The 25,971-nt window shown below is 38.0% G+C and overlaps 1 protein-coding gene across 8 annotated transcripts in view; it reads left to right on the forward strand.

The window, feature by feature from the left end:
• The window catches only part of LOC133878729 (eIF-2-alpha kinase GCN2), a 70,541-nt gene extending 44,570 nt beyond the window's left edge, over positions 1-25,971 (forward strand). For 6 of the 8 annotated variants that reach the window (XM_062317298.1, XM_062317299.1, XM_062317310.1 and 3 more), the window contains 15 exons: positions 10,098-10,246; positions 10,378-10,627; positions 13,761-14,040; positions 14,154-14,247; positions 14,635-14,715; positions 14,877-14,933; positions 18,032-18,163; positions 18,246-18,329; positions 19,175-19,283; positions 19,363-19,499; positions 22,486-22,593; positions 22,843-22,928; positions 23,055-23,157; positions 23,246-23,368; positions 25,368-25,971. In XM_062317298.1, the coding sequence (XP_062173282.1) occupies positions 10,098-10,246; positions 10,378-10,627; positions 13,761-14,040; positions 14,154-14,247; positions 14,635-14,715; positions 14,877-14,933; positions 18,032-18,163; positions 18,246-18,329; positions 19,175-19,283; positions 19,363-19,499; positions 22,486-22,593; positions 22,843-22,928; positions 23,055-23,157; positions 23,246-23,368; positions 25,368-25,478 (1,904 nt within the window). In that variant the 3' untranslated portion in view covers positions 25,479-25,971. Of the gene's footprint in view, positions 1-10,097; positions 10,247-10,377; positions 10,628-13,760; positions 14,041-14,153; positions 14,248-14,634; positions 14,716-14,876; positions 14,934-18,031; positions 18,164-18,245; positions 18,330-19,174; positions 19,284-19,362; positions 19,500-19,875; positions 20,031-22,485; positions 22,594-22,842; positions 22,929-23,054; positions 23,158-23,245; positions 23,369-25,367 lie in introns of those variants that run through there. The other 2 variants (XM_062317304.1, XM_062317324.1) reach the window with 2 other exon arrangements.

A 25,971-nucleotide genomic window follows, 5' to 3' on the forward strand; every position in this document is an offset into this window, starting at 1 on the left:
TACACATAATTATATATGAGGTACGAAGAACATAAGGAAAAGGAAAAAAGCTAAGGTCTAAAATTACATAGGTCTTAAAAATCTTTTTTTTTTTTTTTTTTTTTTTTTTTTTTTTTTTCTTGATCTATTGAATTTTATATTTTAATTCTATGAGATTCTTTTGTAAGCTTCTTGTGCGCTTTGGTGTTCTCCTTTTTTATATCAATGAATTTCTTTACTCATCAAAATAAAAGGAAACTTCTTTATACATATTGGTGGTTCTCCTGATTGATAAGGTAAGAGGATCGATAAACATATGTAATGGCTTAAAAACTTGAAGTTTGTTAATGAGTTTATTTTGCATTTTATGTTTGTAACTTATAGTAAATAGTAGAAAGCTTTTGTTGAGTTATTACTGGTTATATTGAATAGGGACTTTATTGTGTAGTACATACAATTCTTACATATCCAATTATCATGGAATTTGCTATATTGATGTACCTGTATCATGTTGTATCATATCTTATGGATTCTATTTTGATAAGTAATAAAGATTTTATAAGAAAAGCGTAAGGCATCCCTAAATACACCGGAACAACTAAAACAGCCTACAACAAGAAAAGAAAACCCAACAACCCTTAAAAATTCAAGCCTTCAAACCCAAAACCTTTGGGAGGCTCCAACGCTACACCATGTGTGCCAGGTAAGGGGAGTCGCCATCCTCCCCATCCCATACCTCGTCGCCCTGCTCCCACGTAACCACCTCCCCAGATGGACCAAAACCCACTGGCCACTTTTGAGATTGGGTCAAACCATTCACCCTGAAATCCTCTTCCTTAATGGCGGTAGAAGAAACCGGAGTCGATGCACCTTCCTTAACAACCGGAGTCGATACAGACACAACCAACACTTTATGTGAGAGATTAACTTGCACATCCGGGCTCGGATTGAGAAACCCTGCCGAAGAAAAACCCTCACTGGAGAAGGAGACTTAACTAGCGGAATCCTGCACTAGAAGCACAACAACTACTTTCTCGGTTGGGTCACTGATAGGCAGAAGCAGAGAAAGAAACCCCGACACTTGAGCAACTGACCTCAAGGCTTTCATAGAATCTGCAAAAACATTCTTGTCCAAATGCACTTTTCTGGCTTCCCTAGCCTTTCGGTAATACTTCTGGAAAGACTTGGAGTCCGACAACACAGGAGAAGAGGAAGGAAGCCTCTTTCCCAACTCATCCGCCCCTGAAAATACTTGCAAAGGCAGCATGTCGGAGATGGACTGAAGAGCCGAACAAGCAACACCCGAAAAAGAGGCACCCAAAGAAAAAGACCCAACAACTTTACTTACCGGTGCCGGAGAAGTTCCCTCGGACCTGGTAGAAGCTAGACCCAGAAGACCAGGATCAAAGTCCACTGAAGAAGACCGAAAGCCTGCAGAATTTTTCTTCACCATGGGCTTAGGCCCAGCTCGGCTGCCACATTTGGGCTTCAGACCCAACCCAGCACACTTGAACCCCGGAAGCTGAAACCGGGTCCAAAGCCACTCTAGAAGCTTTCTTCCATGAACGAGAAAGCGCTAGCTTCTTCTTAGCCTTTCCGCTACCATGGAAGTAGACTTGATTCCTCTTCTTCTTCGTCGACCTGGGCGGCTGCTCCTCCAAAGCATAGCAATTTACCGCCAGTCTCCCATCTTCGGCAACCCTACACCACGCCTTCGGAAGTAGATCCAACCCACGCAGCTCTAACTCCGAAACCCGCAACCCAGGATGCTTGACAAGAAAAACTTCCCCACGAACCACTTACGCAAAGGATGGAGAAGCCCCACGCAGACGATTGGATGAAACACCCCCCTTCTGTATCCCCTCCGATGTAGGTGTCTCAGAAACCAGCAACCAAGCCTTGATCCTAGAAAAGTAAGCCGAGCCCAGTCCCATCCTCCACGGCCTTTAGAGAGCCAAATAACCCCTTTACAACCACCCTCAGCGTAGGCAGCCACCTCAAGGTAATGACCGGCCTTATTACCACCCCCATGAACCGTCAAGGCTTTCATTTCTTCGTGGTAGTACATGACAAAATCCTTCTTCATTGGTTCCTTTAGCGCCTCCTCTATTGTGGCTAACAACCACGCAGAACACTGGAGACCCAGAAAAATAAAACCACAAAACCCCTTTTCTCTTTTCCTCCTACGAATCTCAGACACATCTACCTTCATTGAAAAGAGAAAGCTTTGGCTTCCACAGAGAAGTGACGCTCCATTTCTACTTTAACTGAGAAACCTAAAAAAGGAGCACCACGACGACATACTCACAAGACAGCCTGTCAGAGAAGACGAAAAAGCTCCGATGAAAACTCTAGCTCGATAATGAAAACGAAGAAAGCTGAACCCAGAAAAGCACCAATGAAAACTCCAATGAAAGCACCGTTACAAGAAACAAAGCCTTAGTGTGACGCGCCACCACTAGGGTGGAGAGAGAGGAAGAGAGGTGAGAGAGTGGAGAGGAATAAAAGGAATCAAATGTTCATGTGCAACATGTTCATAAAAGACCAGAAAAATGGATACACATATCTTATGGATTTTCCTTACTTAATAGCCTTGGAAAAGTTTTGAAGCTTAATAGATGAGAGAAGGCTTTTCTCGTTAGGAACCTCAAAATAGCTAATTAATAATTTTGGAGGCAACTATATAGTGCACGTCATTAAAAATTAAAAATAAATAAAAAAAAAATCATATTTTGCCAAATTTTTTATGCAGTATAGTTCTACTTTTGTGGTCAGACTTAGTAGAATGGGACTTGACAATGATTTGTCTAGTACCAAGGACCTAGGTCACATGGTTAGATTATTTATAATAGGGAAATTGTCCCATAAGGGCATAAGTTTTACCCATGTGACAAATAAGGATTTGAGTTTCTAATTTGACAATTAAAGACCTGAGTTTTTTCCTTTTGACAAATGAGTCCAGCCATCAAATTTATCATCGATCTTTTAACGGAGGACTTGCTAGCTGTCATTTTGTCCACGTTAGACTAATAAAAGCGTGCTATGTGTATCTGGATCCACGTTATCATGCCACATAGGTAATTATGAAAAAAAGAGGAAAAAGAAAGAAAAGAAAAAGAAGGCTGAAGATCCACTTTTCACTGCCACTCTCCACCCCTGTAGAGGGAGGCGATGGAGGGTGGCTCCATCCTTACAAAGGGGGTGGTGGGGGTGGCTCCACCTCCCACTCGAGCCACCCCCGCCCACCTTTGCAGGGTTGGAGACTCCATGTAACGACCCACCCCAACGATATTATGTTGTCCGCTTTTGACTCTCCCAAACAAGACTTCCGAGGAGGTCACCCATCTTGGTACTACTTTCGCAGAAGCACGCTTAACTGCGGAGTTCTGATAGGTTTATGGCTATTACGGCTTTAAAATGCGTTGTGTCAAGAATGGTGGGTTTATACATATGAGCACATTCTCATTTCCAGGCGATGTGGGACGTCACACTGCATGTCCACAGAGGGTCAGGGTGGAGAATTCCAACCTCGCATGCCTCTATGGGTGATATAGTGTGGCGTAGTGGGTTTTTGAATCTACAAGCATACAACTCACAACTCTTCGACAAAACCAAGAAAATTCAAGGAATTGCAGAGAAACAAAAGAAAACCCACTCCTAGAGTGTTTCTTGTTGAAAAAATGAGAATAATGCTAAGATCTGGTGGGCAAGCCGTCCTTATTAGGCTTAAGTAGAAGTAGGGTCGCAGTTATGAAAAACATATTACAAAACTACCTTGTCACGATCCCGTTTGAATGCGATTAAGTTGCGTTGACTATAATTCTCACTATAGTTCGAATGACACTATGATCACTACTACGATTGAGGCTCCTTGGAAAACCCTTGATCAAATGCACTTTGATTGACATAGCGATCGAGGCTCATTAGAACTCGTATTGAAGAACACCCTGCGATCTCATTTGAATGGGTGTTGCCTAGCGTTCGAACGAGATTCTCTCTTTCAAATTTCTGCATAAAACTGTTGACTATCGATCTACATCATCCTCCCTGGGTTGGAGAGAATTTGCATTGTCATCAGAAGAATCACCAATGTATGGAACTAGATGCTTGGCATTAAACACATCGAACGTTTTGATGTGACTTGGAAGCTTCAACTGATAAGCATTAGGATTGAAAGTCTCAATTATCTCTAACAGTCCAATCTTCCTAGCAACAAGTTTTTTTTACTCTTCCACAGGAAACCTATCTTTAATTAGCACGGCCCACACAAAATCACCCTCAAATTCCACAGAATGTCGCCTCTTATCCACATTCGCCTTATACTAAGCAGTAGAATATTGCAAGTGCTGAACAAGAGCTTTGTGAACCTCCTTGATTTGAGCAATCCAATCTTCTGCCTTAGTACTAATCTTCTTCAAATCAAGAACATGAACCAAATCTAACGGTGCACGAGGATTATTCCCAGACAATAAAGAACTAGCTAAACTAGCTAAATCCAGTGCTTCGATTTTAGAATGGCTATAAGCAAACTCAGCCTGAAACAATTTATGATCCCAAGACTTGAGATGGTCACCCACCAAACTTCGAAGCAAGTCTCCTGAAGAACGATTGACAACCTCTATTTGTCTGTCAGTTTGAGGATGATAAGAACTACTAAAGTCAAGCTTGTTATTGAACAAACGCCACAAACACCTTCAGACGTGGCTAAGAAACCAATGGAACGTTTGGGTGTTCGATTTTTTTAAAAACTAATTCAACTATAATTTACTGCGCGAATTCCGAGGTTTGACTTCCTGAAACAAAATTAGAAAAAGTTGGATAAAATCTTATTTGTTTTTGAAAAAAAGCGAATACTAATAGAATTTGTTTTTGAAAAACAGTGTTGCCAAACATCCCACAAGTATCCCAATCAGTAACAATGGATAAAGGTAACCCATAAAGACGATAGACTTCTCAAAAGTACAATTGAGCTCCATGAAATCAGGTTCGAGCCAAGGAAGACACAATAGGCTCCTGTGGAGCGTTTACCATCTGGGCAGCCTGCCCAATCTGCATCTGAGTAAGCTTGGAGGCTAGTGGATTGCATTCGATAAAGGAGCAGCCCGTGAGACACAATGTGCTTTAGGTAGCGAAGAATCTTTTTTATAGCTTACTGGTGTAGTTTAGTTGGTCTATGCATGAACTGGAACACACGGTTAATAGCAAAACCCAAGTCTGGGTGTGTCAGTGCGAGGTATTGTAAGGATTCAATGGTGCTGCGATAGAGAGAAGAATCTTCCATTGGATCATCGGTGAAAGCTAACAGAACAGAGGAGGCTGCCATGGGGGACGTGATAGGCTTGGCCTCCAACATGTTGGTTTTCTTCAATAAGTCCAAAATATACCTGCGTCGGGAGAGAAGGAGGCCCGACTTGACTGAGAGAACTTCAACCCCAAGAAAATAGTGAAGGCACCCAAATCTTTAACTGTAAAATCAACACTGAGGAGTTGAAGCAGTTCAGTAATTGCAACAGGGGCAAAGGCTGTGATAATTATGTCATCGACATAGATGAGGAGATACATGGTGACAGAGTTGTTGCGGTAAATAAACAGTGATGAATCTTTAAAAGAACCATCTTTCTTGGGCGTAAGCGTAGCTTGCATTACAGAAGGGTTAGGACTTTCCCTGATGTGGCCTTAGATAGCAAGGTCTCCACCTGATGCCTTAGCTCCTCATGCTCCTGGGACTCATGTGGTAATGTGGGCAGTTAGGAAGATTAGAACAAGGCACCAAATCAATTTGATGTTGTATGTTTCTTTAAAAGAACCTAATAACCCTCGTTGTATAATATATTCACCGTGCTCATCTCAGTGAGCTTTGATTTATATATATATATATATATAGCATTTACAATATATAAGATTAACTACAACTCTACCTCCTCTATGTCTTCATATTGAAGTATAACTCTTCCTCATCTACACATTGAGTTTGAGTTAGATTACAATGTCTTCCTATCTCTATCTCTTCACTCTCAAAGGCGATAATCTATCCGATTAGTCTCCTCAGGAAACACATAAGCAAACTCTTCCAACAAACCCCTTACCTGCTCCAGTACTACTCCCTTACTATTCTCCTTGCCCAATAATACTAATACAACTCCTAAAGCCCACTATCTCATCCACAAACTCTTTCCTAGCCAAGATATTTTTACCGTCCCCCTTTGAGGGTTTGGGCTCAACCTCCTTGCTCGGTGCGAGTACAATTTTGGTATTATCAAACATAAAGCTATAAGTATTATTTTTTCCATCATGTATAGCTGTCTTGTCATATTGCCATGTTCTACCCAATAAAAGGTGACAAGCATCTATAGCCACTACATTAGACAATACCTTATCCCTATACTTGGAACCAATAGAAAAGGATAGTAAGAAATGTTTAGAGATTGTTATCTTGTTCACATTCTTGAGCCACGCCAAATGGTAGGTACTATGATGTTTTTTATGTTTCCAATCTTAATTTTGGCACGGCTTTTTCTGACACTACATTCTTACAACTTCCCAAGTCAATCACAGACCTGCACACTTTACCTCCCATGGTACAAGTAGAGTGAAAGATGTTGCGGTGCCAATCATCTCCTTTCAACTGATGGGGTGTAAAACACACTCTCCGAACAACCAACATGGACCCTCATCGCCCTAGACAAGTTCTTCCTCGCCATCTACGTCAACATCATATTCTGGCCTTGATCAACATCAACGAATGCATCATCCGTTCACTGCCCAGATTCTATGAACAACCCCTTACCATAATTGTCATCCTTTAGACAATCTGCCATCCTATGTCCAGGTTCACCACATTTGAAACAAAATGGTGGGGCACTAGTGGAAGCCACCATGTTCGGTTGCGCATTCAGCTGCTCCTTTTTCTGTGTAGGTGGTGGAACAAAATTACGTGCAGGGTTGTAGGATTTGGGCTACTATTATCTCCAATACTCCCTCCTACAATTCCCAATGATCGTCTAGACAATGTTTTCTCCAAGTGCAAGGCCAATTGATGGGCTTCAGATACATTGATAGGATCTAAGAAATTCAAAGCATCTTGAAATTGTTGTCTCATTACTCCAAGATCAACATGTGCCACTAAATTGTAAAATTTGGCGATGTAATCATCCACAGACTGTGTCCCTTGCCTGAAATTCTGACATTGTTGGTACATAGTCCTCACATAATTGTTCACATAATCGTAGGGTAAGAACGCGACTCTCATGTGCTTCAATAGTTTCTCCCAACTATTGATCTTGGTCTTCCCTTGCCACACTCTACATCTGCTTCAATTGTTTCGACCATGCAACGGTTTCCCCCCTAATTTTGGTTGTCACCAAAGGAACTCTTCTATCTTCAGGAAATCCAAAATGTCCTCTACAGCTGCTATCCAATCCAGAAATTCTTTTGGCTGTAAGCAACCTTAGAACTATGGTATGTCAAGTTTGAACCCTGCCTTCCATCTGCTAGCGTTATTTGGCACCAAAGAATGCTCCCTCGCTCTACACTTTGTAAATGGATTAATAGGTTCATCCTCAACGCTAAACATGTCATCCTCCACAAAACGCGGATTTAGTTGACGGCAACACCTGTTAGCACCCCCAATGGTGGAAATTGCTCAGTTAGTGCACCAAATGATCCCCAAACCGCTCAAACTATTCACCAATCCGATCAACCTGCTCCTCCAATCATTGCGAAGAGTGTCGTTAGTTGCTCCTCATGTGTTGTCTCATCGCGACCATACTCTTGCATATCTTTTTCCTCCACGTGCTCCTCTGTGTGCCATGGTAGGAAAGAAAACATGGCGCCGATACCAACTGATACAACGTGGTGTAGTGGATTGCTGAATCTATAAGCATACAACTCACAACTCTTCCACAAAACCAAGAAAATTCAAGGAATTGCAAGGAAACAGAAGAAAAGTGACCCCTAGAGTATTTCTTATTGACTATCTAAGAATAATACTGAGATCTGGCGGCCAAGCTGTCCTTTTTAGGCTTAAATAGAAGTAAGGTCGCAGCCCTAAAAAACATATTACAAAACTACCATGTTGCGATCTCATTCGAACATGATTAAGTTGCGTTCGAATGAGACTAAAAATCATACTATAGGTCGAATGAGACTACAAGTCACCCTATAGTTCGAACGTCACTGCGATCACTACTACTATCGAGGCTCCTTGGAACACCCTTGATCGAATGCGATTCGGTTGACATACGAATTGAGGCTCACTAGAACTCATACTGAAGAGCACCCTGCAATCTCATTGAACGAGTGTTGCTTGCGTTCGAATGAGATTCTCTCTTTTTCAAATTTCTGCATAAAACTGTTGGCTATTTGATCTACATCAACGGGGTTGGCTCTACCTCAATAGAGTGCCCACCTTGACTGAGGTGTACGGGATGGAACTCTCTAACCCCACCCTTTGTGGATGTGGATCTCCACCCCCACCAACCACTCCCGAGCGCTTGGCGAGGTGGCGCAACCACCCTCTGCACGGAGTACATTGGATCATATTCTAAACAAATGAGGCTCCTTCACCCTAGCAGAGGCGTGCAGGGGTGGAGCTTTCCAACCCCATCCTTTGTGGGAGTGAATCTTCACCCCACTGCCCCCTCTGTAGTGGTGGAGCCACCTCGCAAAGATGTGCGGGGGTGGAGATCTCCACCCCTGCTCCACCGCCTCCCTTTACATGGGTGGAGGGTGGAGATTCACCCCTCTTTCTCTCTTTTTATTTTTATTTTATTTATTTATTATTATTTTTTATGTAATTGCCTATGTGGCATGGTGCGATGGATTTGAATATAGGTGGAATGGTTTTATTGGTTTGACATGAACAAAATGACAGCTGGTAGTCTTTCCTTAAGAGATTGATGGAAAAATTTGACAACTGGATATATTTGTCACAAGATGAAAACGTAGGCATTTAAATGTAAAAATGAGAAACTCAGGCTCTTATTTGTCTGAGTGGTAAAACTGTTGGAATAGAATACAAATATAACATTAATTGAGTAAGGAAAGGTGTGACATTTTACTAAGAAAAGAAAAGAAAGAAAGGTGTGACATTGAAAAGGATGATACATCACATGAAATCATCATTTGGTGTAGCCATTAAAGCTTGGGGGTTTATCATTGAGGTCTTTATGTCAATTCTCCACAAATGCATTTCAAGCATGCTTCTGGAGATCCTTATTCATTCTTCCTCTGGTTAATCCCCCTGGTTCATATTGATTACGCCAAATTGCCAAGGCTAAGCAGTTGGCTTTATTGATGCCTTGAGTAGGTCGGTGATTTCATAGATTTGACTCAGAATGTTGAATTTTGTACAAATTACTTGTCTCAAAGTATATGGCTGGCAAGACGTACTATTTATTGGCAGATTATGGAAGAATGAACAAATTCTTTAAAGCCATCAATATAAGGTGCAATGTTCGAGTGCATCTACTCTTTTGGTGATTGCCTAAAGATTTAGTTTACTTATTCTAGCCTCTCTCTTGGCTTTCCATTCCAATTCATCTTTTTGAAGATTCAAGTTCTTAGATCTTATAAATTATTGATGTATTTAGATTTTGGACTTTAAGCCTGAGGTTCAGAGCCTTCCAAAATCATTTAGGGTCTGTTTAGGTTTGTGATTTCAAAAGTGCGATTTAAAAATAGTGATTTTAAAATGTGCGATTAGAAAAAGTGATTTTTAAAAAACCTAGTTAAGCGTTTGGCAAAATCCCATGTTAGCCTTTAAAATTCTACGTTTTTAAAAAAGCACCTTCTTGTCTACGATTTGAAATAACAGTTTTCTGCGTTTTCAAATCGCAATAAACGATTCATTTTTTGCGATTTGAGTTAAAATCACACTTTTTGTCTACAAAATTGCAATCCCAAACGCACCCTTAGCGTATCCAAATTTGTTACTTACGGTCTAGCAGTTATACTATACAAGAGTAAACTAGAAGCTTTGTTATTATTGTTATGTATTTAAAATGTACCACCATGAACTCACGGATGGCATTTAATAAGGAGCTGCTCCTGTGAATCACCTCTACTAACGAATATGAAAGGGCATACTAAAGTACATTATTCTTATTTCTTTGTTTCAGCCAAGTTCTTGAAGTTGGAGCAGTTGGATCAGGATCCAGGTTATCCTTCAGATGCAGCTGGACTTCCAGCTGATGGTACCGGTCAAGTTGGTACCTATTTTTACACTGCACCTGAAATTGAGCAAGGATGGCCGAAGATTGATGAAAAGGTGAATGTTTGACTGTTACCAGTTTTTTTTTTTTTTTTTTTTGCTTTATTGTTGTGCTCTAGCTTTCCTGTCATATAGCTCGTTTTCTCAAAATTATATCATGCAAATTGTTGGGTCATCTTGGATTACAGGCTGATATGTATAGCTTAGGCGTTGTGTTTTTTGAGCTTTGGCACCCATTTGGGACAGAAATGGAGAGACACATTGTTCTCATCGATTTGAAACAAAATGGAGAACTTCCTCCTGCTTGGGTTGCTGAATTTCCTGAACAGGCATCCTTGTTGCGGCGCTTAATGTCTCCAAGTCCATCTGATCGTCCCTCTGCCACGGAACTTTTGCAGCACGCATTTCCTCCACGGATGGAATCTGAATTGTTAGATAGTAAGATATTGTATTTACTTAATATATCCATGTTGTGAATTTGTGATTTTTGAAGATTTTGATAGCTATTTATCCATTAACAAAACAGACAGAGCACATGTAAATGCCTTTTTTTTTTTTCCTCCGGTTGATAAGTAGGAGATTTTATTGGAAGCAAAGGGATGCAAAACTGATGCTTATAGTAAAGAGTTAGCAAGAACTAATGCATATAGTAAAGAAACTCAAATTAAAGAAATCAAATGGAGTGCAGAAACATCACTCCTGTAGGTGATTACAAAAATTATCAGGACACTAGATTTGACTATATGTGTGTGGATGGTTCTTTCGCATTAAAAGCTTGCATATTGTGTTCCTATCAAGTACTCCAGTTTAAACACAAATATTGCAAAACTCCAACTTATTCTTCTTTGTTTTTCTGTAAACCCAGGCCAGATCTCTAAGATCCCTTTGATAGTTGAGGAAGCATTCAATGAACATAAGTTAGACATGCACCCAAATATCATCCACCATTCTTCTCTTTTTCTTTTTCTTTTTTTCTTTTTTTTGGGTCGGGGGAAGATGCCTTTTGAGCTAGAGTCTATTAGCTGAAGACCAATTCATCTTAGCTCTAGTAAGTCTTAATGTCAATCGTATTGGGATTGGTGTCATGGATCAGTTTTTTTCAACTGATTGGTATTGGCCACGTATATTATTTTATCTTGCCTAAGATTATACTCAACGTCACCTCCTTGACATATCCTTTTAAAATTAGGGTTTGCACAAAGGAGAGGCTCACAGTTTACTATGACTCTCAGACTAGTTTAGTATATATATTAGAGAAAAGTACAATAATGACAGAAATACCTCTTTTACGCTTTATTACAATAACAAATTTTAAACATTTTGCCTCAAACTGGAGCATACTGAAACAAATAAACTCTAAACGGTTATTGTTAAAGTATTAATTAAATGATTAAATTTACCTCTTCCTATTAGTTTAAGCTTTTGGGATAAGTGGTGATTAACAGTTATGACATTGACTTTGTAAACATATCAGCAAGTTAGTCTCTAGACTTCACAAACTGTATAGATATATCTTCAGTCAGTATCTTATCTTGAATAAAATGACAATCAACCTCAATATGTTTGGTAATATGTAGAGCTGCCTGCTTGATTATCACAAAATAATGGAATAGAAGTAGGATTTGGAAGACCATTTCTTAAATGTTAGCTCATTAGCAGTATGGGGCATTACTCTATACTCAGCTTCAATAGTTGTGCTGCCACTCTCTATTTCTTACTTTTCCGCCTAAGAAGGACCCTTGGAGCTTCTCACTAAGTCAACATTGATAAAATTAGAAACAAGGACAAAATCAATGGAGGGAGGTGGAAAAATTGTGATTAAATTTCAAGTGAACTATTAATTAATCAATTATTACACAATTTTTTTTTTTTTGATAAGTAAAGTATATTCAAGAGGCGCAAAGGGGCGCAACCCATAGTACACGGGATGTATACAAAAAGCCCTTAATTCAAAGAAAAAAGAGAGCATCTATCTATAAATTCAAAAAAAGAACACTCATGCATAAACTGAAAATTTTCTCTCCACATAAACATCGTTTGTAACATCATTCTCTTCAAGTTCATCAAATCAATCTCACAATCTTCAAAACAGCGTGCATTTCGTTCCCTCCAAACACACCACATCAAACACAATGGAGCCATGCGCCAAATCGGTATCAGTGTTTGATTACCCTTTTGCCCCCTCCAACTCCCCAACATATCTTTCACCGATCGCGGCATTACCCACTCCACCCCAAACATTTGCAGAATCGTCCTCCACAATTCTGTAGCCACCATACACAATTAAAAGATTATAATTAGATCTTTAGGATTGACTGATACCTGAATTGTTTGCATGCTGTATTTGCTATTGATGTTGAAATTTGTCCATAGTAGCTCCTTCAACCAATAAACCAAAATCAAACTCAATAATTGCATTTAGCTTGCTCAGATAAAAATCTTTACTCTAGAATAATACTTATTTGAATGAAAAAAAAGAAGAAAAAGAACAAATTCTTTAGAATCGCAGAACCATATCCAATTTGTCAGGACTCAATGTCTTATGCCCCCCTCTATCCTCTTTCGTTTTCCGTAATAATTATTGTGAATTAAGGAATAGATAAATTTATATTTGGGGGAGGGGAAGGCTATTTGCTAAAAAAAACACAGATCTTCATATGATTCACATAATTTTCTTTTAATATGTCCATTTTTCACATTTAGCCCATAGGTTTCGCTTTGCCCCCACCGTTCAGATAGATACATAAAGATTTCATCTAGAGACACTTGTACCATTATACGTCCTTTTATTGTTCAATTTTATGTTAATTCTTGCTCAAATGCCACCTCCCTCTATGAGAAGAGGATGGAGAGTGTGGTTGTGGGTTCTAGGTCCTTTTAATGTTCAATCCTATGTGAATTCTTGCATCTAAACTCTTGCTCAAATGACACCTCCCTCTATGAGAAGAGAATGGAGAGTGTGGTGGATTCAAGACCCTTTGGGTGCATGTGTAACTTGGTAAAAATAAATTAAAAATAAATTTTTTTTGGTAAGCCTTATTTATCTTAAGAGTGGAGTTAAATCTTGTCATGTAACAGATTTGCTATTCATATGCCTACAAACAATGGTTTTGATGCTTGAAGTCATAAAGCTTCTTAATGGTTCTTGTATGCAAGAGCACATTTTCATATATACAAATATTAGTACACCCTAACAATGTTTGTTTTATTCTCCTCAGCTGATGCTGGTGTTTGATAGATAATTCTAAATCATATAAGCCTGGCCCCGGAAATCTTGTTAGTATATAATTGATGTTGCCTTATCCAATCATATGTCACAGGATCCGGCAATAATTTTAACATCTTTTCTTCTTTTGCTTACTTATCTCATTTTGATTGGTTATTAATTTTGTCTGTTCTACTGAGCGTAACTAGTGTTAGTTGCATTGTTGTAACTGCTAGCGTATGACTTCTCAAAAGATACTTTAAATGTTTGATACATTTAGTATATGGCACAGATGAAAAATTTAAAGCTACAAATATCCCTTGTTACATAATAGTTTAACTAAGTGCTTTCTGCCCATATGTTCAGATATTCTACGAACAATGCAAACTTCAGAGGACCGAAGTATATATGATAAAGTTGTCAATGCTATCTTTGATGAGGAGATGTTAAGCATGAAAGACCACCACCATCATGCTGGTAGATTGAGGTTGACTGGAGACGAGGCCTCTGTTCAGTACACAGATTTAGACACTGAGGTTCGTGATTATGTTGTTGAGATATCAAGGGAAGTGTTCAGACAACACTGTGCAAAGCATCTGGAGATAATACCCATGCATTTGTTGGAAGATTTTCCACAGCTCAATAGGTTCCTCTCTTAATCAAACTCCTTGCTATCTTGTTTACAATAGTATTTATCATAGTGCACAATTTGTTCCTAAAGGCTGTAGTTTGCTAACTATTTCCTATATTTATGGGAAGGAACACTGTCAAACTGTTGACTCATGGAGGAGATATGATTGAACTTTGTCATGAGCTGCGTTTGCCTTTTGTTAGTTGGGTGATTTCTCACCAGGTATTTTACTCTCCTACAGGGAGCTGTGCTAGATTTTCTTCTATTTGTCATTGATTTTTACAAACTTACCTGCAATAATTGGGATTTTAAGTCAACTGCCTATACTTAAGTTGCTTACAAAAAAGCAAAGAAAAGTGGGGGGGGGTTGAAAATGTAAGATAAAAAGTCATAAAGCAAAAGAGATTCTTTCAATCCAAGTTCTTCCTTTGATTTCTAATTGTCTTTTGAATGAGATTTAGAGCCCTCTGTCAGTGATGAACTGCCTTTCAAGTTCAAATTGTTGATTTTTACATTGCCAACTGCTTTAACACACATGCTTCTCTATTTATTGATAAACATGAAAAACGTCTATAAAAGTAACGTGTGATGCTAATTTCTATGCTCTAGAAATTTTCGTTCAAGCGATATGAAATATCTTGTGTCTATAGAAGAGCAATTGGCCATTCACCACCGAATCGCTACCTTCAGGTGTGTTACAAACATTGAAATTGTTATGGGGATTGTCTCCTATTCTGTTTTTATTTTTGTAAGTGAATCATATGCAATGTTCCTAATGGTGCCTCCATGTTAACTTTCGGGGGAATTTGATATAAGTTGAAGCCTCTTTATACAGAATGTGTTGTCAACAGGGTGATTTTGACATTATTGGAGGTGCATCAGCATTGACAGAGGCAGAGGTTATCAAGGTGCTGAATTCTTCTGTTCATACCATGCTCTCACTCTGTCTCTCTTTCTCCCTCCCCCCTCCCCTCCCCTCCTCTGAAAATCAAAATAATGGAAGTGTCCTGTAATTTCAATTATTAAGTAGTTAAATTTCTTGTCCTTTTTCTTTTGATATAATTTTTTTTTCTTCCATAAAATTATTTCTTCAAAATAACATTGTGATTCTTGATTTTAAGTTTTACCATGCATTACTTGAAGTCTTAATGAGTAGTCACTTCGACACATGGTAAAGACATCATTATTTTCTTGATGCTTCAATCTGACAACCACTTTTCAAAAATCCCAGAAGAAGGCATAATTAATGTTTTTTTAGGGGGGTTGGGATGGAACAACTTATTTTGGTTCAATTATCCAAGTTTTCATTGAACTCTTGTTATGATGTTTCTAATTTAATGTATTAAGTTGGCTCTGATAACTTTACTTATTAGAGATTTGTGACACGCTTGCTTTTAAGGTCTGGTTATTCCATGTATTTTTTAATTTGGTATTGATTTTTATAGCTAATACTATATAATAACTAATTTTAAATTATTGTAATTTGTAAGAAGGGAATTTTAATTTTATTTAGAATGGTGGATTTTGTTTTAATAGAATAAAAATGAATAAAAAAGGTTAGAAAACTAAATTTAGTTTGTTATACTTTGAGGACATGTAATATCAAAGAGATATAGTGAGCGAGGGAGAGGTAGTGAGAAAAAGTGTAAGCCTTTGACTTCGAAGTCTTGGTTTTGACTTTCGTCCTTTAATTTGTTTTCACTTCCTAGCCTTAATCCTCCATTCACCTAATTCACCTTATTAGGCTGGGAAGATAAAGGAATGTAAGAGGGGAAGGGAAACTTACTATTCCTTGTGTCTGGTTATCTCAAGGAAGAAAGGGGTGGGAATAATCCAAATAGTAGCCCCATTTGAATAAAAAAGTTTGCTTTCAGATGGGTATGATCCAATAGTGGTCCCTTTTTAAGCTTTCACATCATTTTTTTCCCCTTTTGCTTCCTTCCGAATTAGGAGTAAGCGAAACGATGCAAGAAAGGTGATCCCTCTGTTATCTTTCCCTCCCCTTGATTTGACCCAATCATATAGAAAAGATCAAAAGAGGCTCCAACCTCTCCTTTGTTCTTTCTTCCTTCTCTTTCGTTTCCTCTACCCTCCAAACATAGGCATATATAAATTGGCTAAACAAGTACAAAAGGTGGTCCCTTGATGCTTGCTATTGATTATATTTGCTTAATTGATTCTTATGGTAGGATTTAATGGTAAATTTGCCATTATGAATTTCCCACGTTTAATTTAGCATTTAACTCCCTCTCCCACTTTTTTTAGGGGGGAGGGGGGGGGGGGGGTTAATAAGTATTTTTGGTCCTGAAAAATGGTTAAATGCTCATTTAGAGGAGAGATGCTATAAAATCAAAGGGGTCTAAGATAAATACAGTTAAGATTGTGCATGTCTATGAATGCACATTTGCATATATTAATTGAGATTTACGATATTTGTTGTGGTCTCAGTAATGTAGAATTATAAATGAGCAAGAAGGTAGATGAGCCAAATATACCAAAGAGAAACACTACAGTTTCCATTTCAATTATATCTCGGAAAATAGAGGTTGGAGAAGAATCTGCCTAATTATTAAAGCCTTCGGAATGAAATTACCTGTCAAATGTTGGTTTTGAGATGGTGAGTTGCAGACGAGGACGGAACATTCTAAATGAATATATCTTCAGGAAGTTTCGGTCATTGATAGGACCTATACATACAAGATGATTGAATAATGATGAAAATGATTTGGCATGGGGAAGAATGGAAAGGACTGGTAACTAAGACCTGTAACGATATGGGTCTTTCTGGCCCTAGACCGAATGTAGGAAATCAGGCTTTATAGAGCCAGCCAGTGACAGAGACATGTTATGGTGAGTGGGGCAAATCACCCCTCCTGGAATTTGTAAAATTTCTGGACCCTGTATCAAGTATGTGAGATATTTGATAAGTTTTACAATTGCACCCATTGAAATAAAGTTTTTGAGAGGTTTTTAAAAGAATTGGTACTCCTTACAGTTTAGAAACTCTCGGGCAAACTAAGCACAAAAAAAAAAAAAAAAAAGGAAAAGAAAGGAAGAAGATAATATGAGTATATATATACACACACACACTTTTAAAATGACAGTCTCCGTTTGTCTGGTTACAAGACGGAATGACAACCCCGTGGTTCATCAAATGTGCAAGCATGTATTCATGTATATATGTAATGAATGTGTATATGTACGTACATCTGACTGTGTATGAGTACGTAGGTGACTATGCTCTGATGTATGTCTGGATGTACATATATACATACGCATGTAAGTATGTATAAAAGATTTGAAAAAGAAATATTTCCTCTATCCCAATTTGTTTGCCAAATTTGAGAAATCACAAGCTTTAAGCAGGACCAGTTTATGCATTTACACATCATATGTTTGATATATGTAGGGCTGGGTATTGGTTAAATCGGGGATGGTAAGGGCATTTTCGCCCACCAAACTGCCACAGTCAGTTAATTAACCAACTTCATATTGACTGTAACAATTTTCGACTATTTCAGTTAAGTCAGTTACATGTCGGTTAGTTAATCGGTTAATCTCGAGCTTTTTATATTGGGCCAAAAGGGGTTGGTTTTTGGGCCTACATGGTTGTTTTTTGGGCTAAACAAGTGCTCTAACGTTCAAAACAATGTCGTTTCATTTAATTTCAAATAAGATAAGAAAAAAAAAACACAGTTCGGTTAACCGCCTAAAAAAAATTTCTACCGCCTATCGAACCGAACCGACGTCGAGATAGTATTTTTATTCTACCTACCGGCTGCCGGAAGTCGGTTGCTGGTCGGGCATTCTGCCCACTCCTAGATATATGTTGTTGGTCCACTTTCTAACAGTTTGAGATTTTGACGGCGATGGTAACTAACAACTAGAGATTATTGACATATGACTTATGGCATTTCCTCTTAATACCTCTTAGCTCTGTGCCTGTGGCGGATCTGTCTATAGGCTGTATTGGTATAATTCATCATACTTGCGGCTCATTTTACAGGTGACAATGGACATTGTTGCTCATTTTTTCAATCCGGATTCATGTGATATTCATCTAAATCATGGGGACCTTCTGGATGCAATTTGGTCTTGGATAGGAGTGAAGGCAGAGCATAGACAGAAAGTAGCAGAGGTATATCATCAATGTACTTATGAGATTAGCACCATTTAGTATTGAAGTATGACCTGACAGATGCTTCCATTTCTGAATGAAGCTTCTTTCTATGATGGGTTCTCTGCGTCCTCAATCTGCTGAACGGAAATCAAAATGGGGAGTCATAAGGCGTCAGCTTTTGCAGGTTTGAGGAAAATTATTTGAAAAAAGAATTATACATATAGTTTTCCTGTAACAGTTATTTTCTTGGAATTATACACTAATATAACTGTCAACATTTTATTGCCTGGTGATTATTATTTTGTCTTACATTTTTAAAACAAGTAGAATTTGTAGTTGGCTTGATCTTTTATTTAATCATTGTATTAGCAAATGCGCTTCTCTTTTCTGTGAATGGAAGTCAGTTTTATACATTAGTCACTTTAGAAGCTATGGAAATCATGTGCAAATTGCTGCCATTATGTATCTGGCTCCATGAGTTTGATGTCATGTAGCTAACCGGTAGAGTTACGGATGCCCCTTATATTATAAACCTATAAGTGGATATATGTGCTGGTCATCTTATGATGCAACTAGGACTTGGATACTATCAACCACTGGGCTTAGGAAGGTTTTTTATCAAGGCCCATCAGTCCAAATGTGCTTTATTTATCTAGCTTAACACTCATAGTCTTCTCTCTCTGTAATTTATAATTATCATTTCTTCTATTTTTTTTTTTTTTTTTTTTTCTATATGATCGTGAATTTTTAATACCTTGTTCATTTTATCTGCTGTCATGGCATATACCATGCCTAATAAGTCTTTCCTAAATATTCTTGGTATTCCCTTGAACCACCAAAATTCTTTCATGTATTATTTTCTCAGCCCTAAAAGATCTTCGTTGCCGTTTACCCTATCTTAAATGAATTGGTTGGCTTGAAAAGAAAATGGCAGTAAATCTTGCGAAGTGGATGCATGAATTTTTTCTGGCTAATATATTGTGTTTCAGATGGATCTATTCATTCTTCTTAATTTTAATTCTTTTGCAGGAGCTCAATCTAGCAGAAGCTGTTGTAAATAGGTTGCAAACTGTTAGTTTAAGGTTCTGTGGAGCTGCCGATCAGGCACTTCCAAGATTGAGGGGAGCCTTGTCAGCTGGTAGAATTTTATTGTTTATATTGTTACATAAATTCTATGATGGAACGTATACTTATCATCCACTACAATACTAATGCAGATACACCTACACGCAAAGCACTTGATGAGTTGTCAGACCTCTTTAGCTACTTGAGAGTATGGAGGATTGAAAAACATGTTTATATAGATGCATTAATGCCGCCAACTGAGAGCTATCATAGAGATTTGTTCTTTCAGGTATCATATCTATGGTAATTTTTTCTTTAGGAATTAATCAGATCAGTTGCTTAAGCACTACAACCCTGGGAATCGATATGCCAGTATTTCTAGTCCAGTGACATTTCACTATTCCAAATGACACTAATGCCCAGCCCACACCACTTGCAAAAGTTAGTTGGGATCAGCCATGTGCTGGCTTTTCTTCTCTGAACTTGGTTATTAGATTGGCCTAGTTTTATGGTTTTTCCCCACCTCTTTCTCTCTTTGGTTGTTTGTTTTTTTTTTCTTTTCTTTTCTTTTCTTTTCTTCGCGCTGGGGGGAGGTAGATTTGCTTGTTTCCCAGGTTCACTTGGCTAAGTTTATTTGCTCACTTTGTTTGCTTTTCTTTGTCAAGTATGCTGGTCTCTTTGTAGCATACTGGTATATTTTGAATGGTGGAAGAAGTCAGGGAACCATATTGCTATTAGTTATTGATTGTGATCCTCTTCAAGGTCTGATGCATATGAACCTTAGCTGTGATGCTGCAGAACTCTTGTTGTAACCCCCCAGGTCATACTTGGTCTTTCTCTTCACTTATTCATCTTCTTTAATCTTGAAAAGCTGCCTTCATCCTTCCTTTACCTCTTCTTTTTTTAATACTAGTCGGTGACAACATATAGTATCTATTCTTGATGTCACTTGGCCCTATATTTCCTTTTCTAGCCGTCATTTTTTTTTCCTTGTAACTTATACTCACATGAATTTTTGCCTCTTTTTTGCTCTTTTTGCTTCTTCCACTCTAATGTGAATCATGCTTTCAAACCAGTGCATTCATAGGCCTACACTGGAAATATCAAAACCATCTCAAACAATTCTACCTTATTTTGTCTTCACTTAGTATCACCCCCACCTTATGAATAGCTTTATTTCTTATCATATCTTTCCTAGCATTACCATTCATTTTAACATCTTCATATCTACTACACTCATTTTGTGGACAAGTTTATTGATTGCCCATTTTAACATCTTCATAAAGCATGGTTGGTCTTACAACAATTATATAAAATATTCCATTTTATAGCTATCCTCCAATTACAAAATTCCCCAAATACACCTCTCCACTTTATCCACCTTACCCTAATTCTATGAAAACATCCTTTACAATCTCTCAATCTTTATGCATAGATGAACTAAGATACCAAAATAGTCACTATTCAGATTCTTCCGATCACCTAATACCATCCCTTTATTTCTTCACCTGGTTTTGCTAACTTTGCATTCAACTTTTCCTGTTTAACCTAAACCCCTTTGACTTTAATGTGGATCCCCCATATTTGTATCTTATAATTAACCCTTGCTCTACTTTCATGGATCAATACAATATCATCTGAAAATAACATACACCAAGAAACATCATCGTAAAATGTTTGTTAAGCTCATCCATAACCAAAGTGAATAAATAATTTCTCAAAGCCAATCCTTTATGTAACCCTATTGTGATAGGAAATTCACTTTACATTCTTTCAATAGCTCTTATAATAGTTGTGACTCTCGCATATATATCTTTGATAATTCTAATAAGAGGATCATCCTTTTCGAAAGTCCACTAAATCACCTCCCCAAGAACTCAAACCATGTGAATTCTAGCATTTCTTTCCTGCAGTACATAATATGCAGTGGCAGAACACATGATTTTGATCACAAGTTTGGAAATGTTTTTCCTTTATGATTACTGATCATTCATAGAGCAGTGTCACTCCAACTTCTCACCTTCCAAGTTTCACTTCTCGTTTAGGGCTATTTGCACATTAACATATGTTAGAATATATTTACTATATTGGGTTTATATATTCCTTATTAGATTATTCTCCATATAATTGTGATTGTAATTAAATCCTTGTGATTTGATTGCCTTATTTGTATTGTATTCACCTACTACAGTTTCCCTATAAATAGGGATCATTGGTATTGTAAAGATCATGTTACCCTATTTGATGTGCCTTGATCTAGCATGCTTTTTGGTGATTTCTCATCTGATGGATTCTCTCTTTTATTGCTTTTACTATCTGATGTGCGCAGTCCCCCTTGTGTCGGGCCTAACCACTGGGGTGAAGTATAAACGTTCTCAGTTGGAAGTTTTTTTGAAGTTGTTTGTCCTTTTTCATTACTGTCATATGTGGGATGTCTAACTATCTAGTGTCGTTCAATGGGTGTTAGGGTTTTCTATCATCTCTAGTCTGCTATGTAATAATGATCTTCGTTTTTTTTTTTTTTTAAATGAAAAAAAAAAAAAAAAAAAGGGGGGGCCAAGTTGCCTATATTTGGCCCATGTGGCCCATCTTTTGGCTCTTTGTTGGCCTAATCATTTGGCATTTGTTAGTCTTGTTTGATGACCTAGGCCTATTTTCGGCCTAAGTTGGCCGTCATATTTGGCCTATTGTCGTTAAAGGCCCATCAACAACCACCACCATCTCCGGCCATCGTTGCAAAAAATTAAAAATTAAAAATTAAAAAAATTAAAAAAACCCCTTTTTTTTCAAATTCAAGCTTCCAGAATTTTCTACCTTGTGTTTGAGGGGAAATGTTAGAATATATTTCCTATATTGGGTTTATATATTTCTTATTAGCTTATTCTCCATATGATTGTGAATGTAATCAAATCCTTGTGATTTGATCACCTTATTTGTATTGTGTATTGTATTCACCTATCACATTTTCCTTATAAACAGCATTGGTATTGTAAAGATCATAAAAAATAAGAGCAAAGATGTAGCCTCCAAGGCTTTTTAACTTGTGGATGTAGGTCATAGACCGAATTATGTAATTATTGTGTATTTCTCTCTTTTCTTTCATCTCTCCATTTCATTATGAATTTCTTCATCATATACTCGATTATATTCTGTTTCATGCTTACAAATGAAACATTTACATTTTGTCCCTCGAAAATTGCTTACCATGTGTTGATAAAAATTTGAATATGTTTTTGTTTATACGGGTTCAACCATGTTGCACTTTTCTTCCCAAGGTATATTTAATAAAGGAGAACAATCCTGGATCACTTATCGAAGGTGCATTGCTTGCTACTGGTGGCCGCTATGACTATCTGCTTCACCGAATGTGGGGTCATGAGTATGTAAGTTGTTGCCACTAGTATATTTTGCCTACTTTGTATTTTTTCTATGACTTGTATGCATGTGTAAGCACATGGCTTCACATAACGTGAATGGACATGGACAATAAAAATGTGTTTGTATATTTTTCTTTTGGATATCGTTACAGTTATACCTATTATATAGATAATTATTATTTTTAGACGTGATCCATATAAAGTTATAAACTTTGTACCATTAGTTACTTTTTTTTTTTTTTTTTTATGTTCCAGAAAACAAGTCCTCCAGGAGCTGTTGGGACTAGCCTTGCATTAGAGACGATAATTCAGCACTCTTCGATCGACTTTAAACCAACTAGGTGCTATGTCCTTTACCTCTTTTTTCCTTTTTTTTTGACTCTATTAACTTTCTTCTAACCCTTAAACCTTGGATCATCATCTTTCCATTTAAGTTTTTCTCACACTAGATATATTTACATTCACAGAAATGAAGCGAGCACCATTATTCTTGTTTGTTCGAGAGGAGGAGGTGGTCTGTTGGTAGAGCGCATGGAACTTGTTGCTGAATTATGGGAGGAGAACATCAAGGTTTGAGCATAAAATTGTATGCAAATAGGCTGCTTTACTAAGTTGCTTAACTGTTGCTCTCTGCTTACTGGTTGCTGACGTCCATCAGGCTGAGTTTGTCCCCACACCTGATCCAAGCCTTACAGAGCAGTATGAATATGCAAATGAGCATGACATAAAAACTTTGATCATCCTAACAGAGACAGGTGTGACTCAAACTGGTTCGGTCAAGGTAACACTTCTACTGTCTGAAAGTCCATTTCTGAATCTACTACTTTTCTGCTATTGATATCTCCTGAAAGGAATGTAACAAGGTAGCATGTCAATTTAGTTCAGGAGTGAATCTTGTAACTTAAATCACATAGATGAACATCAAAATGTATGGCTTACTAAAAAGTACCTAGATGGCTAGACTGCAAACCTACTGACCTTCATGTTACTCAAGGGGCCATAAAGATACGTAGAGTCCTTCAGTGTTACCATTCCATCTGATGGCTCCTTTTATTTTATTTTATTTTTTCCCATGGGTGCTAGGGGCTGCAGTGAAGGTGAGTGTTAGGGTGGTAGCCGGTTCAATTGGGATGGTGTTACGAACTCGTTCTATTGGAAAAATATAAGGAAAAATCCATTTTGGTCTTTGGTTTTTGTATTAGATTCCAATTCAGTTATTAGAACTTAAAAAGTTGCAAAAATTTAGTCTTTTTGTAATCAGATGTAATTGCTGATAGAACACTTCTAGTTGATAGGCATATGCCAGTTGGATAATTGTCTATGTGGCATAGAGCATGTCAACTAGAAGATTTTTGAAAATTTTTGTTTATTAATTAAATAATAACAAAAACAAAATCCCTCTCACCCCCCCCCCCCCCCCCCCCCCCCCTTTCAAACCCCAACCCCAATCCATGCAAGCCCTTCCTCTACAACTCTCAACCCTCCACAAAAGCCCAACACCCCAGCCCAAGCCCTCTGCAACTCCATACCCTCCCGAAAAGCCAGCGCCCTACCTAAATCTGAGAGGAGATCATTATCCCAAGGAAGTGGCCGTGTGATGTCATGGTGACATGCCTCTGACCCATGGATCCCATCTATTTCAGATCCCCACGGCTCAAATGTCCATCAATCACATTACAATTGAGTCACTTCCAAACCACTCAAGCTAACATCATATCATCAGAGATCTCACAACCAAATAGAAAGAAATCTCGTCATCTCATGATCAATTCAAATCTGGAAATGATAAGGTGATGCTATTGTTTGCATGTTCTCTTGTAAGAGCTGAAAAAAGGTGAGGATGATGGTGGCGATGGTGAGGCTTGTTTGAGTGCGATATGGGGTAGGCCCATGGGAAGAGGGGAGTGGGGGAGTGGGGAAGGAGGATATATATATATATAAACACAAAATTAAGAAATTTGTGCGCATAAGGACCTTGCAAGGAACCAACTCATCCAATTCCCCTGAATAAGTGCCAAACCCCTTACATTTCACTCTAAACACCAACTTTCACCCCTAGATCCAGAAGGACTCGCTACGTCATGAATTTGGACCCTTGTTGTCCTTAGGCAATTAACTCCATGTTTCCAAACTTTTATCAATTTTAAAATGGCCTTTTGAGCTCTATATCCTTTTCAAGGAAAATATGCAATAATAATTTTCAGAGATTTCACTTGATCCAGTTGGAGATAAGTGAAGCCTAAACTTCAAGGCAACATTAACTAATTTTTTAGGGAAATAGCAGAAAAATATTGATACAGAAACTTGGGGTTTCTTTAGAGACTCATTTCTCCCTAAATGTTCATTGTTCCCCTTCGGGCCTATTCAGTAATCATACTTTTCAATTATGGAGTTTGGCTCTTGACCTGAGTCTGTTTTTGGTTGAGTTGGTCTTTCAAACTTTTCATCACAATTGTAACCCCAAGGATTGCCTCGAGTGGTAAGTCACTTGGCCTTGGTGCCTCATGAAGCATATATGTAAGGTTCGAGTCTCCTTGAGTACAAACAATTTCTTGGGGCCACGCCCCAAGCTTTACCCGATGCATGTGGACGGGGTCCCGGGGATCTAGGCAGGGTGAAGCCCCAGATATCCCTGTTTATTGGAAGAAAAAAAATTCACATTTGCTTGACCTTAACTTAAATATGCTTCTTGAAGTAAACACATACACACCCATGCACACGCACATGCATGCAATCAATCCTGTGATGATGTAATACTGCTTAATTCCATCTCCCTCCAGGTCCGTCATCTTGAACTCAAGAAGGAGAAGAAAGTTGAGAGAGAAAACCTGGTCAGATTTTTGTTCGATGCAATGACAACACAATTTAGAAACCCATCAATTTGGAATTAGGCGTCTTCCTCAAGGCAATACTTTTTCAGGTTCATAAATCGTGATGCTTGTCTTCTTCTTTCATAATACCTTACAGATTATGTTCTTCGGCAACCCCTTTCATTTCAGTGAGAGCTATACTATCACCAGAAATCATCGGTCACATTCCTGAAAGGCTATGCGAGAAGTTTTGCAAGTTTAGTGTTTTTTGTTTTTCCCTGAATACCATTGAGGTTTCTTCCACCTTATAGTCTAACCCCACCACATCTTTCCCACATTTTAATGGTGTGAATATGTAAATATACGAAATGTTAACCAACTCATTCAGTGGGATATAAGTAGTAACTAGTGAATAGGGCCATCAATTTCTTTTTTCTTTTTCTTTTTTTCTTTTTTTTTTCTTTTTTATTCTTAGTTTTTTGTAAGTAGATGTGTATATGATTAATTTGCACAGCACAATAAACAAAATTCTCCCTTATTTTGATTGAAAATTTAAATCTACTGGTTGTAATCA

Source organism: Alnus glutinosa, chromosome 1, assembly GCF_958979055.1.
Source record: "Alnus glutinosa chromosome 1, dhAlnGlut1.1, whole genome shotgun sequence".
Lineage (NCBI taxonomy): Eukaryota > Viridiplantae > Streptophyta > Magnoliopsida > Fagales > Betulaceae > Alnus > Alnus glutinosa.